This window comes from Pangasianodon hypophthalmus, chromosome 14, assembly GCF_027358585.1.
Source record: "Pangasianodon hypophthalmus isolate fPanHyp1 chromosome 14, fPanHyp1.pri, whole genome shotgun sequence".
NCBI classification, from domain to species: domain Eukaryota; kingdom Metazoa; phylum Chordata; class Actinopteri; order Siluriformes; family Pangasiidae; genus Pangasianodon; species Pangasianodon hypophthalmus.
Window position 1 is genome coordinate 7,372,199 of NC_069723.1, and position 15,731 is coordinate 7,387,929.

General features: G+C 39.0%; 1 protein-coding gene across 1 annotated transcript; it reads right to left on the bottom strand.

Annotated features, from left to right (window-relative positions):
- Nucleotides 1-3,052: 3,052 nt before the first annotated feature.
- si:dkey-4p15.5 (zona pellucida-like domain-containing protein 1) lies at nt 3,053-10,246 on the bottom strand. Its single transcript, XM_053239832.1, has 9 exons — nt 9,992-10,246; nt 8,988-9,214; nt 8,455-8,636; nt 8,296-8,368; nt 8,106-8,203; nt 7,895-7,975; nt 7,630-7,801; nt 5,020-5,119; nt 3,053-4,791 (listed from the first exon to the last, which is right to left on the bottom strand). The coding sequence occupies exons 1-9, from the start codon at nt 10,092-10,094 to the stop codon at nt 4,661-4,663; spliced, it is 1,167 nt and encodes a 388-aa protein (XP_053095807.1). The 5' UTR covers nt 10,095-10,246; the 3' UTR covers nt 3,053-4,660.
- Between the last annotated feature and the right edge of the window lie 5,485 nt (nt 10,247-15,731).

Below are 15,731 nucleotides of genomic sequence, written 5' to 3' on the forward strand. Positions count from 1 at the left end.
TCTCACAGGAACCTCCCAACCTCCTGACTTAACCTCTCCATCTGGCCATTGGTTTAAGGATGTTACCCTGAGGAGAGACTGAAGTTAATATTGAGACTCTTGCAAATCCACTGCAACTGGGGTCAACTGGATGCCACAGTCAAATACATTGTCCTCTGTGAGGCTTTTCAGGATTTCTGCTGTCTCTAGCTGTGGGCTGTTTGGTGAGGGGGACAAGTTGACAGGCTTTGGTGAACTGATCCACAATGGTGAGTGTGGTTGTGTGACCCTGAGAACTGGGTAAGTCAGTGATAAAGGCCTCTGTAGTATGGGGAGTGGTTGCAGGAGTCCAGTGGGTAGGTGTCAAGGGGTTCGGATTTGTGCACATGCAGGACAGGCATTAACATACCTTTCAACATTCATTAGGGTCTCCCACCAACACTTGTTCTCCACCAACCATTGGGTTCTCTTGATGCTTGGATGCCCTGAACTCAGAAAGGCAAAGACCCATCCCATGACTTCATCTTGCGTGGTGCTGGGTACATAAACATGCATCTCTGGGCATTCAGGAGGTAGAGACCTGTTAAGCCCAAATGGTTTCATCCATGATTTCCCACTGGACAGAGGCTGCAAAGTAGGACTCAGGTAAAATGTATTCAAGGCATGGTACCTGTGTTTGAGAGTGTCAAAGGCCTTCAGAGCCTCAGGGTTCCACATGAGGGTCTTTGATGAACCTTCGCTGAAGTTGGCAAACCCCAAAAATCACTGCATTTTCTTCACTGTTTGGGGTTGGAGTCATGATGTCACTGCTTCCACCTTGCTTTTGTCCATCCACTCCTTATTCATTGATGATGTACCCTAGGAACTTGACAGTGCTTTGGTGAAATTCACATTTTACATACATAAGTTTCACATTCAGGTTGTTGTCTAGGACTTTACTCAGAACCGCACATACCTGGGTAATGTGTTCAGCTTCACTCCGGTCCAGGAGTAGATTAGGATATTGTCTATATAGCTGATGACATGTGAATTCAAGAACTCTTGGAGCACGTCATTGATGAAAGCTTGGAACACTGATGGAGCATTATTGAGCCCATATGGCATGATGAAGTATTCATAGTGTTCAGTGTTCATTACAAAACAGTTTTCCATTCATCACCTACTCAGATACAAATTAGGTTATATGCACTTCTAAGATCAAGATTGGTGAAAAGCTTGGCCCCTTACACCTGTTCAGTGGTAGCTGGGACCAGTGGAAGAGGGTAGCAATACTTCATTGTGACTTTGTTCAAACCCCTATATAAGGTGTATATAAGATCGGAGTCTGCTATCTTTATTTTCCAGGAAGAAGAATCTGGTTGCAACTGAAGTAGACAGGCATATATAGCCCTGTGTCAGTGCTCTGGAAATATATTCTTCCATAGCTTTGGTATCAGGGAGTGAATGTGGGTATACATGCCCCCTAGCACCAATCAGTAGCTCAATAGAGCAATCCCAGGGTCAGTGAAGGAGCCGTTTGGAAGCTTTGGCTTTGCTGAAAATATCTTTGAGATCAGCATACCGTGCAGGGATCATTACTTCATTTACTGTCAACAATCATAGGGGTGACTGTTTCGATCACCTGGTCATGGTTCTTCCTCTCTGGTCTAAGAGAGCAAGAGTTGTGAAAATGACCCTTATTTTCGCATTAAAATCACAGATCCAGTTTGGGCCATCTCCATGGATTCGGGATCATTTTTGGAGTGGAGGCTATGGAGAGTTGGGTGCTGAGGATCTTGGCCCATGTGCTCGAATCAGGTGAACAGTGTGAATACCTAAAATGGATTAACTGATTCAGTGTGAAGGAGTCGTCTCGGCAGGCTAGCTTGGTTTGCAACACAACATTGAGGCCTTGTCGAAATACAGTTTTCAATGCAGGTTAATTTCAGCTACTCTCTGCAGCTAAAGTACAACAACTTATTGATAAGTCAACCTGTGATTGTCTTGTTTCAGAATTAGCAGTTTTTCTCCAGCATCTCTTCCAGACTCCAGGTGATCAAACTCTGGGTGACCAAACACACAAAAGTCCTGTTCAAAACTAACCTATGTTTGGTTCAGTAGCGTGTACACCTTGGCTGGATCCATTGGAGATGGCGAAGTCTTCTGTAATGGAGGACTCAGGGAAAGATTATAAGGATCCATGTGTACAAGGTTTATTAAATAGAATATCAGGATCAGAACAGGAAGAATGTCTATCCAACACAACATCTAAAAATCAACACCAAGAGAACAGGCCAAGGTCAAAAATACCAAAAGCAGATGCAGCATCAAAAGAAAGGGGCAAACAAAGGCAAAATGAGGCAGGGCAAAAAGTTAAACAACACAGAGAAGTTATCTGGAAAACAAGCCTCAGAACTTACTAGGAAGACGAGACAAACTCTAAGACTTCACAAAGTGTCAGAGTGTCCATGCACTTTATGTAGTGTTAGAATAGGAAATTGAAATGACAAAAAAAGAGGTTCAAAATTTGTTTGAGAGCGCCCTCTGGTGGTCTGGAGGGGCAGCGTCCGGGCTGGATGTTAAATAATGCATTGAATTGCCAGTATTTTTTTTTTTTTGTCAAAATTCATTCCTTAAACAAAATATGTTGCAGGAATATAGGGAATATACAGTGTCTTGCAAAAGTATTCAACCCCATTGCAATTTATCAGTTTTTGTCTGAAAAACATATGAAATACACATATTCTTCCTGTCAGTATTTTTTGTTACAAACTCATGTTCTCTTACAGTGAAATGTAGGAGAACAGTAATGTTCTCTTTATAGTCCAATTATTTATTAGTTTTAAAAGTTTAAAATTTAAAAGTATTTAAAAGAAAATCAAAAACTGAAAAATGTTGCTTGCATAAGTATTTAACTCCCCAGGTTCTGGAAGCTTTAGATGAAAGATATTGTCTTAATAAGGACACAACTCACTTATAAATGGCCTTCATCTCTGAAATATTAAAACCATTTTTACTAAAACCTCTCCCATTTTCTGAACAAAAACCACCTCCTTTGAACTGTCATTGAAGAGACTGTCAGTCTAAGGAAAAGAGTGAAAATGAAGACTAAGGAGCAAGTTAAATATAAGGTAATAGAATAAGGTGTAAAATTATATCTAAGAGGTTTGACTCCCCAGTAAGCACTGTTAGATCAATAGTTAGGAAGTGGAAGCTGTATCATAGCACCCAAACACTACTTAGATAAGGCCCTCCCTCAAAACTCAGCACAAAAACAAGGCCGAGACTGGTGAGGGAAGCCACAGTGAGTCACTCTGTTTACGTTACAGCCAATAGTCACTCTGAAGAAGTTATAGAGTACAGTTGCTGAGTGGAGTGAAGATGCACCAGACAACAATTTCAGGTGTTCTGCATAATGTGGATCAATGGTTAAGCCTCTGGGTTACTGATCATAAGGTCAGGGATTCAAGCTCCATCACTGCCAAGCTACCACTGTTGGATTGGGGGATTGTATTATGGCTGACCCTGTGCTCTGACCCCAGCTTCCTAACAAGCTGGGATATGCAAAGAAAAGAATTTCACTAAGCTATAATGTATATGTGACAAATAAAGGTTTGTTCTTCTTCTTAACTGATCACTGTATAGAAGGGTGGCTAGGAAGAAACCATTGCTCAAGAAGAGCCATGTGAAAGCATGAGAGTGACCAAGTAAAGATGCGTTTTTTTGGTGTGATGAGACCAAGATTGAGATACTGTATTTGGGCAAGCTTTAAAGTGCTATGTGTAGTGCAAAACTAATGCAGGCCATACCTCAGTTAACACCATCCTGACATTGAAATATGTTGGTGGTAGGATCTTGTTTTGGGGACTCTTTTCATATTCAGAACCTGTGTTTCTTGTCAAAATTGTAGGGAGAATGGATGTAGCAAAATACAAGGGGACATTACAAGAAAACCAGCTTCAGTCAGCTAAAAAACCAAACAAACAAATAAAAAAAACCTAAAGCTTTGGAGAAACTTCAAATTTCAGCAGGAAAATGGTCCCAAAAACAAGGCCAAAGCAATGCAGGAGTGGTTAAGAACAAAAAATGTGAATGTTCTGCAGTGGCCAAATCAAGGTCCAGATCTGAATCCCATTGAGAATCTTTGGCATTGTTTGAAAATTGCTGTCAACAAACAACATCCAACCAACTTCAAGGAAATGGAGCAAATCTGCCAGGAAGAACTGGCAAAAATCACGCCCAAACAGTGTGCAAAGCTGGTAGGAACTTACCCCAATCGACTAAAAGCTGTTATTGCAGCAAAAGGTGGTTCTGTACTAGTCTGAAGGGGTTGAATATATATGCAAACAGCATTTTTCAGTTTTTTATTTTTTAGATCTCCTGACAAATAATTAATTTTGATTTTAAGGGCATATTGGTTGGCAAAAAAATGCTGGTTGGAAAAATCGGTCTAAGTGACATTTGTAATCCAGATGAATCTGAGGATTTTAAGGGGGTTGAATACTTTTCCAATGTACTGTATATAAATTTTAAAGCATAAAGCAGAGTCACATTTTTAAAAATAATATTTTATTTTCATATTAAATTATGTATTTTTCCCCACATATTTTTTGAAAAATAAAGGGATGTGTCCTTTACAAAAAGATATTCTTTCATAAAGTAACTTTGTTGACTGGTCTGAAAATTGAAGGAAAATGGTCACCTAATAAAAACATGTATGCCTCCTGTAGATCAAAATCTGCACCACCAGTCCAGTACAGCAGACACTCAACAAGCATGTGAGTATGGCGACCCCCGTCACACAGTCTTTATACTTAGAGTGTGTTGAGGCAGCTGGAGAAAGAAAAGAATATTGCAATGAATTAAATGGAAATACTTTGGATTCACTTGAAGTCACACAGTTCATGTTTATAATTATTGTTGTACTCCTTGCATTGAGTAGATGATGCCAGAGGTCCAACTTAAGAAAGATTAAAAGTATCATGGAAATTAAAATTGAATTCCTTGTTTGGTATAAACTGAACAGTCATAAGTATAAACAGTGTTAGCTGTTATACTCACCACTGTCAGTTCTTGTCATGATTGGGCCTGAAGAAACAGTTTCCACGTTGCTTAAATTCTGACTCAATTGGATTGCCTTTCTTACTTTCTTTATACAGTTCTGTAAAAAAAAAAAAAAAAACAGGTTGCAGACAAACAGAGTTCAAATTTCACTAGGTTTACAAAAATTCATATCTGGACATCAAGTACTTATTCAGAGCTGTTTCTCCTCAGATTTCATGAGTCGAATACATTTACGTGTACCAAAAACACCCCACTCCCTCCGCAGGTACAGTGGGTTCAATCATGAACAGATTTAACGGGTTAATCTTTTATGTACATAAGCAACAATGGCAAATGTCCATTACTTACATGACAGTCCTGCTTATTTATTAAAACTTCACATTACTTAACACTCATAATTGTCACATAAAATATTTCACGCAAAATGCTTCCTGATATACCCTGTATGGTAAAAAGTTTGTGGACACCTGACAGTGTGTGGGTCTTCTCCACACTGTCGCCACAACACTGAAAGAATACAAGTGGCCTTGAGAGTCCTGACGTCAACCACACTGAACCTCTTTGGGATTAATTGGAACACCAACTGTAAAACAACCCCAACATTAGTACCTGACCACACTAATGCTCACTATTGGTCAGGTGTCCACATGCTTTTGGACATATAGTGTATATTACACGTGTGATTGGGCTTCAGTGCATCCTGTGCCACTGGACTGTTCAGCTCTCCCAAAGAGAAACAGAATTGGCAATAAGTTGAGTTGGCATCAGCAAAGAGGTCTAACTGAGCCTTGCCAAACATTTCCCAGATCTGGGACTACTTCTGGGTGCAGACGGCACTCTCTTGGGAGTACATGCTGTCTCAGTAGTGTGTTCTCTGCACAATTGTATAGTCCTGGCAGGTGAAGTGCCCTCGACAAGGCTAAGAGTGGATGGGTCTACCTAAGGAGTTTCTGTACATGGTGGAGTCAGTCAACCTTGTGCCACTGTGACGACTGATATATCTGACTGTCCCAATGTTGTCCGTTGTCTCAGTGCTGGTAAGAAAAACTTGAGGCCCAGATTGACTGCCCTCAATTCTAGCTTATCTAATACCAGTGTACCCCCTGTGACCTCTGCGTGTGACAGTAGTTGAAAATGAGCGTTAACACACTGTGAATTTTCAGATACTTATGAATAATTATGCCCTGGAAGCAAGATCTGACCCAACCTGTTTTTTTTGTTCTGTGTTGGCAGGGGCACCAACATGGTCTAACCTGTATCCTACATATTGCCTGCCAGCCAGCTGCTGTTGAAGTTTCACAGCTTCACAGGAATAGTTTGTTAGGCACAGGTGTTACTATTAAACAGTTGAGTGCAACTTGTCAGGTTGCTCAGTTTTCCCTGTCCTTTTCCATCCTCCTTTCATTTGCCCTCGCATGACCCCTTCCGCCCTTAATCATGTGAGCTAAATTATATGTGGTGGTCTGATTAGTGCACTGTATAAAAAAGGATGTTCATTATGTGTATTATATATGCAGCCTTGGTATGTATTATTAGTGTCCAGTTTACACTTCCTTGCTTATATCTCTGTGAGGTGCTTGTAATAGACTATAGTTAGTACTAGCATATTTCCTATTGTTAGCAGACGCAGCCAGCTTGAGTCAATCTCCAGTCTCAGTTGTGTGCTGATGCTGACGTTTTGCTGACCCCGGTTGCTACTTCTTCCAGCCATGACTGTTTTATGGAGCTTTCTACACATGCCTACTTTTTATAATAATTGGTTTGATTTTATGATTTTCCCTTCCTTTTATTTCAATTCATTTGAAATACTGGGTATGCACTTTATCAATGTCTGATTGTGGTTTTGTTACAATTAATTCCTGTAATTTGATAAATAAACATTCTTTTTCTTGATGGAAACATCTCCTAGGTGTGATGAGCCTGTGTGCCTTTTTTGTAGTTTAAATTTCCCTGAGTAAGAGTCCCGGGGTGGCATAATCGGTTTTCTCTTATATTGTCTTTATCATGCTTCTTATAGATTTGATGATATTGTTAAAAAATACCTTCCACTCACCACACCAAGATCAATTGATTAAACAGGTGGAATTAGGCTCCTTGTTGGTTGTAATGAAAGCCAGGAACCACAACTGCACTTTGAAGATAAGATTGGACATCCCTGCTCCACAAGATCTGTAAAAAGACCTCCACCCTAGAGGTCTAGAACAAAAGGAAGCAGAACTGGAGTTTCCCTTCTCCATTCTGCCATGATTACTGCAAATTGTTTGGATATTTTCTTTAGGTCTGACATTGTTGTAATTTAGATTTACTTTGATATTTAGCGTCTGATCTCAACTCACAAATTTACAATAGACTCAACTCAAGAAAATAAAAAGGACTTGCAACTTGGACTAAAGCCCATTAAAGCCCATTTTGAGGATTGCAAACATCTTTTCAAAACTAATGCCTCTGGGATTTAAACTCATTCACTAGCCCAAAAAGATAACCATTAATCCACCACTGTCCCAGTTTAGTGAATATAAATACTGTAAGACTTCACACAAAACTCAGATGTATCCAAGTCTATGGAAAACAGCCACAGGGATGGAATATTGCGGTAATAATAGTTACCGGAAGCATGGAGGGACAGGTGGAATTCTCACAGAGTCGGGTGACACAGTGCAGGTAGAACGTGGAGACTGTCTTGTTCTGGTGCTCCACAAAGTGGAAGGCCTCAAAGGAAAAGCGTGCTTCTTGGGATACCCCGTTTAAGTACACCACTGTCTGCCCATCGCGTCTACACCTGCAGTGAAAAGTAACTGCCTTTACAATATTGTTATAAATGATTTTCTAGAATGGCGTTTTTTTTTGTTTTCTTGATTTATATTATACTCACCCAATAAAAAGATCATAATAAATTGTGCTTGTTGGATAAGGGCTTGCTGTTGTAAAGCAGCGATCGAGCAGGACATTCAACCTTTAAAAACATAATTGTTGAGAATAGAAAGTGTCAAAAAGAAATCATAATGCCACAAATATGATAATACTGGCAAATTGTGCATATTTTATGTGGGTAATAATTTTATTGAATCTAATATAAAAAATACCTGTTAGTGAGATTTTTTGCTTTGACCTGGACATATATACGAGTTTTCAGTTGTAGCCCCTTTTCAGGTATTTTCAGAGGCTGTGTATATTGTCGATTCTTGGGAATAAAAACAAAACCATAATTATAACATCCTGCTCCAGTTATGTATGCCAATGAAAGTTGCAGAATAATTTAAGCAATACTCTTACAGTGAAGAGATTTATACTGAGTGACCTGACAAAACTTCCTCTGTTCTCTCGGGCAGCTAGGTTCATGCCTGACCTGCCAACACACAATGCAATTCTTCAAAAGGACCAGTATGGCGAATTTAAAATGCACACAAATTTTAACAGTGAATCTGTACTCACACATTTACTTTAGTGTCGTTGACCAAATACTGCAGCAGGTAGCGGCAGGAGAATTGATAAATAAGCTTTTGGTGGTATGTGAAGGGGCCCCTGTCTGGTTCCCAAGAAATGACGCTTCCAGAAATGTTGACAAACTGGACTCTGGAGTCAGAGAATCGGCCTGTGCCCACCTCATCTGTAAGCTAAAAAAAGACAAGACTTACACACTTATGTTGTTTTCAAGTTAACATGAGCATTTTAAAGGGGTAAAAAGTATTTCTTTAAAATAAAGCGTTATTTAACCAAATTCTTTAATGAACATGAAAAAATGCTAAAAATTGAGATAAATGTACTGTATCCTGTATTGCATGTTTCAGAACCAATTTTACATTTAAATTGCTTTGTAAGGTCAAAAGAGGTGACTTGGGTTGCTAAGTAGTGAACAGAACACATGGTTTAAACTGGGAACTCTGGGTCTACTTTAACACCCTTATCTTTCTTCTAAGCTTCAGTGTGAGTTGTATGGGGGAAAGTATTGCATTCACAGTTCGTACCTCAAGAGAATTGTCACAGAGAGACATCTCATCTGCAGAGATTGCAAAATTAAACTTCAGGACAGGGGTATTGTCTTTCAAGTCTACAATTCCACAGCAGGCTGGAGTGTTAAATTTTCCATTGAGGGCTATAAGAGATTCATTGTAGCCAGCATAGTAGACTGGACACAGTAGGATGCTCAGATGGATACTATCAGTTCCACACATTACTGTGATGTCCCAGTCAGCTGAGAAAGACAGACAATTATTCATTATATGGTAAAATGAATTAAAAAATGTGAAATGTCTCATACAATACTGCATAATTCCTCACCGATACAGTGGTAGAAATATACTAGTTTGAATCTAATGACAATTTTAATAATATGCTTTCTATAAGTGAAAGTTCAGGAATAAAAAAGTTCTATGGTCAAAGTTCTGTACACATTTAAAGTCTAATATTTTAATAGTTTATGTTTATGATTATGTTTGTACAAATCTGTACTGAGGGGTTTGCTGCTTACAGAAAAAGGGGTCCCTGGCTATAAAAAGTTTGAGAACTCTTTATTTGGGGATGCCAAGAATTAACACTGTGTCGGGAGCATATGTACAATACAATATGAATGAAATCACAATTTTTAAACACAATTTTTTTAAACTGAATATAATTCAAATGGGATGTTAATAGGATATTTAAATATATTTGAATCTCATTCAAAGATCTCTCAAACAGCTAAAAGTGTATTTGTCTCAGGTTTAAGCAATGCATTCTACAATAGTAAAGTAGTTTTTGGCATAATATTACATAGAAATGGTTCCTGGTAGTGAACCGGGGCTTTATAAGGAAGGATATGCTACACAGGTGGTACAGGTAAACACGGTATATATTACAATTCCCAGTGGGTAAGCCTAATACACAGGTGACACACAGTATGTATTACAAATCCCAGTTGATAATTCTATCCTCAGATAATTAAAATAACATTCAAAATAACTCAAACAAACAGCAAAGCTTAAATACTAACCTGCCTGTCTAAAGGTAGAGTGGTGTCTGCATATAGAAGAGCCTGTCTGACCCTCACAGTGTACAGTCAGAGTAGTCACACACACCAGCAATGCTCGCCACATTATCCTGAAAACACACTGTTTTTCATGCTGGTCACTAGCTAATCAACCAAAACCAGACCAGACATGTTACCAGTTTGCTTTAGTTGAACCAATATGGTCAGGGTAACAAATATGTCTAAAACACATTTTGATCAGATCATCTAATTTAAAAATACCACAAAATGCATTTGCTAGTTTGCTATGCTATGCTATATATATATATATATACATATTTGAAAGAAGTATTTAGAGCATTACAATATCTTACCTTATTAGTTTAAAATCTGTCTGACATATGGCTGGTTGTTTCCCCTTCCTTTATAGCTGTTTGCCACAGAGTGAGCCTATTTATTATAGAAAGTGAGCCTATTTATTAGCACTGCCTTTGAGGTGAAGGGTGTGAAAACACAAAGGCAAGTGCAACATGAAACCTTTCAGTGATGCCCCCTAATGCAAGACCCATTCAGACTGGGCTGAGAAAATGATTTGTATTCAATATTATGGCAAAACTGAGAAATGTACAGCTTTAACTCTTAAGCTGGTTTCCAGTAACAACTATATAGCCGTTAACGTTCATCTTCTGAAACCTCTGAAGAGTTGAACCAAAGTTCTATGTGCAATAATTTCTCCAGTGCATCTTTGTTCTGTACTGGCTTGGGGCATTTTGCTTTTCTTTGTCTGTGTCTCCATCTTGTGGCACTGGATATTTCTTAAGCAACCTCTTGTACTTTTTCTCCAGGACATACACTGTAATCCATACACAGCTTTTTCTTTGATGTTTTATTATACACAATAATGTCATAATTCATTTATCACCACTCTAAAATTAGTCTGATATTGAAGACTCCCCAGAAGTCCACTGAAATAGTGACATTCTAGTCGTGTTTCTAGCAGATATTAATACATGGATTTACAGTCAGAATATTTCACTTTGTTTATTGGTTCTGCACTGGCAGTCGTGGAGATGTCCAGGTAATTAGCTTAATATCTAGCCACAGAACATCTGACAGGTATGTTAATCTCACAAAAGAACCATTTAAGCAAATACTGGTGTCTTAGTGATATATAGGTTATGGCTTTGCCATTGTTCTGTTTTGGGGCCAAAAAATAGATGTACACAAGCCATTTGTGAGTTACTGTTATTTCTGCTACTACAATACTGACCAGGATAAGGCAGTTACTGAAAGTGTGTGACAGAGTCTTATGCTTATGTCTGTTCATGCAAAAAATAAAAGTCTGCAATCATGAAATAAAAATATCTGATCAGCTCTACAACTAAACAGAAACCATTTTGGCATCTAAATATTGCTGTAAAAATGTTTTCTCTTATGTTCCTCCAGGTATACCTCCAGGTATACCAAACTGTAAGCTATTATATGCAACAACATATTCTTTTATTCAAAGTCATGTTACTATGAATAGGATTGGGTGTTTTCTGTATAGCTTTTCTGTAATTCATCGCATGCACTAGACAATGCATGTATCTCTTTTTTGAGATAGTGGGCCTTTCCCTGGATATACTATCCACTGTCCCAAGGGGTATTAATTGTGTCCTGGCTCAGCTTCCATGTATGCTGACTGGTAGTATTATTAACTTCAAGGCAGTGAATGGGAATGTTGATCTCATTTTGTGTTTTGGATGCCATTTTAAAATCTCACCCTTGCTCCTTTGCAGCTAGTGAGATCAACTGCAATTTAAATTGAAATACTGAGAAGACTTTACCATACTTCAACAGAGCCCGACACCCCGTCTGCTTAATCTTCTTATATCTTGAGAGTGATTCCACTACAGCCAAACATGTGCACCAGCATGTTTCACAGAGAAGATAATTGGTCTCATCAGCCAGTGGGGTATTCCAGGAAGTGGGTTCTGTTTCAGTTCTTTTAACCGCCAGGGGTAGTGAGAATCACCTGGATGCCTTCTTGTGTGCATATTAGTGGAGTACCACAATGGCAGTATGTGTTTTTGTATGTTTTTAATCAAATCAAATATTCATATTTTGTTTTGTGATTATAGACCTTTTTATAATTTTTTATAACGTGAAACCTATCACTATTCCCTGGAAACACTGAAAAACAGTGAAGAAATGGGACTTCTGGAAAAAGAAGATTTTTTTTCTTTTCTTTTTAATTATGTAACTTTATTTCAACTCCTGAATCACTTTCTGGCAAGCTTTCTATCTTCTATTTCATGTATCTGAATAAGCAAGCTAACTATGTTTCAAACCTACGTCCTTCCCTAATCAAAAAAATGTTATTTAAAGTTGACAACAACAGTTATATAATAATATTTTATCAGATTTACTTAGGTTTTTTTTTTTTTTACATTCCAGAAAGATCATAAAAGTAAATGATTTTTGGAGAGCGCAGCAGAGTTATGCTGCCCTGTCCACAGTGTGCAGTCTTCTAGTATCATATGGAGCATCAGCTATATATATAATAAAACACATTTCTATTGTTTGGACAGAAATGTGGCAAAAATATGGCTTTATTTTGGAGCTTGGAAAGGCAGTGTTTAGGTCAGGCTACTTGAGCAAACCGCTGATGAACAAATAGCACATCTCTGATTTATATAATATTAATGAACTGGACCTTTGCTCCATGAGCAGGGTTGCCAGGTTCCAAGTACAATGTCTGTGTATTGCTGACAGATACTGCATATCAGAGATGAGCACCACTGTTAACTCGTTTCCAATTAAAAGACTGAGAAAAGAAGAAACAAACCTTTCCCTATGTGTGAACATTATGGGCTAGTTTGAAGTCTTTTTGTGTGGTTTTTGAGTTGTAGTTAGGGGTGAAATTTTGCTGAAACCTGCTAACCCTCCCTACAACTTCTGCCATAGCTGTTCTTTAAAACTTTGAGGATGATCACCCCTGGCCCTAACTCAGTAAAATGTTTCAAAATGCTGGAGTAAGCAACAACTTACATAAAAAGAGGTGTCTTCTTTGCCTCCCTAGAAGGCATGGTGAGAAACGTTTGTTAATTTGATATCTTTAACTGGCTATATATTTAAGTTGGCCGGTGTTGTGTCTTTCTTAGACACATTCAGCCTTGGGGAGACTCAAGGAACACACTTGCTAATTTAGCCGTTCACAGAGCTCTGCTCTTCTTTTACTGCAGCTTTCCTTTTTCTTGCACAGACTTATATCAGCCAATGTACACATTCACAAAGCATAGACATATCAAAGCGCACAGCTGAAACAAAACAATAAATCAGTGCTGTAATAGCCCATACACAACAGACTGTTTTCTTTGCTAATGTCTGTTTAGGCTAGCATCAATTCCAGTAGCTAAGATAATTGGCTAGCAGCCAGAAGTCAAATTCTAAAATTCTAGCAAATGGTAAATATGGGTTATTTACATTATATTTTACTTCTGATTAGTTCATTAGCTATTTACCATAACTGTGTATTGTTAGTTATGCATATGACAAGCCAACTTACAGGGCCGGAATTATGTTTTCAGGCAAAATATGTAGCATAGTTGCTTTAAAATCCAATTCATTTAACAGTTTTAGATAAGTAATAAAAGTTACTTTTCACATGAAAAAGATATATGACATTAACATAATTTCATCAGGTAAAAACATTTACTTTTTAGTTTTTAATCATTGAGGACATTTAAAACTAGCCTTTTTTTTAACTTTCACTTATGTACATTCTTGGCTGGTTACATCCACTTTCTTTCGGGTAATTCACTTATATTATATACGTAAGTATAATTTCTCATGACATTTTCCATCCTTGGTAATCCCCTAGCAGTGTTCATGGAACCACAATTATATAAGTGACTAGCATTTTCTTTCACAGCAAAAAAGTATTCTTTAATTTATACGGTCTTTCATGGTCTTTTAACAGAATATAGAATGTTGATTTTTGACACACCCAGTGTTTGTAAATGTCTGAATAATTTTAGCCTTGTGATGACCTGCTTTACTGACATTAAGAATTTGCGGTTTTCTTATTATCTGGGTATCATATAAGCTGGGCTTTAGCCTAGGGCCCCAGGTGAAAGTTTAAGTGAAAATTAATCAAAACCTATGAATAAATATTTAGGCTTTCAGTCCAGTGACTAGAATATTTTTGAAGAAATACTGCCACCATCATATTTGGCTTTTGTTTATTTGTTTGGGTTTTGAAAATGGGAGCAGGGGCACAGGTAAGGGGTGCCATCCTAGCATGAAGTATAGCTACCCCTCTGACCACCCCAGTAAGAGTATTATTATTATTATTATTATTATTATTATTATTATTATTATTAGTGCATTTACCACTGTCATATCATGCATAACCAGATGAAATAGTACATCACTTGTGTGTAAAAGTGTCAGTTTCATTTGGGTTAAAGTATTTACATAGAGAATTTGTTTCCATGCTGAAAAGCACAGTTAAAAGAAAATAAACAGATCAATGCTCTCTACCATACCTGCCTCTCGAGGCCTCATCCTCCTCATGACACCCAGGATGCTACTGTGGTTCCAAAACCTGGGAGAATTTGTAATGAATACACCATCATGGAGACTTGCCACTGGCTGAGAACATCAAGTCCCTCGCCAGCTTACAACTAGTCCAACCTCAGTAGGCTAACCACAACCTGTGCACAGAGCAAGCCCAGCGCTTTGAGGCCTTGGCGGCCGAAGACTGACAGGCGTTCCAGAGCCTGCTACAGCCTGTCAGTACTACAGCCAATCCTGCCATGGCTGGGGCCCCTATCACACACACAATGATGAGGCCCCAGGATGAATTGGAGGTGTTCACTGTGCTTATAGTGTGCTGCAGTAGCATGGGCGTGGCTCAAGATGCAGCGGGCCTTCTGACTGCTCCCCCTGCTATCAGAAGCCCAGCTGGCTGCGCAGCTGATCCTGGTAGAAAATCAGCTGGAGTACGGGGATTTAAAGAAGGTGATCATTAAGCGGGTTGGCCGAACGCTGGAGCAGCAGTGTCAGCAGAAACTGGACATGGTGATCTAGCTGGCAGAGGACAATATGAGGTGTATCTGGGGGCAGATGGCCCCTCCTCTTTCTTTCTTTCTTTCTTTCTCTCTCTCTCTCTCTCCCTCCCTCTCAGCCCCTTCTCATTCCTGCTCCTTGGAAACGAAGAGTATTCTTTCCTAAACCTCCTTCCTGGATCTGGGTTCCAATCCCTTCTCCCCCTTCTACTTCCTCTCTCTCTACAAACAGGTGGGTGCTTTGGGAGCTGTGGATAAAGGCTTAAGGCCCAGGCAGGCATGTTGCTGCTGGGGGGAGCCCAGACATTTCCAGGACCAGTGCCTGTACCAGTACCAGTGCAGTCATGGAAGTGGGAACATTGGTCCAGCTAGACCTCGGATACCTGTGAATATTCAAGGGCAAACATATCATGCTTTGGTGGATTCTAGTTACAACCAAACCTCTATAGGTGGGTCGTTGGAGAAGACACGTTGAATGAAGGTGAGGTGTGTGTATGGGGATGGGGATATTTTCTGCTGGTGCTCATCATTATTCAATTCTGGGGACAAAATCATAATACTCTATGTAGTTGACAATAGAGTATTTCAAACAGGAAGAACCCAGTGGAGGCTTGCAGGACCTCTAAGGGGTTTCTTAGGGTTTTGTCTTGGGACTGCTCTCCGAAGGGAAATCCCACTGAGGGTAGGGGCAGAACCAGGTGTTCCTGAGG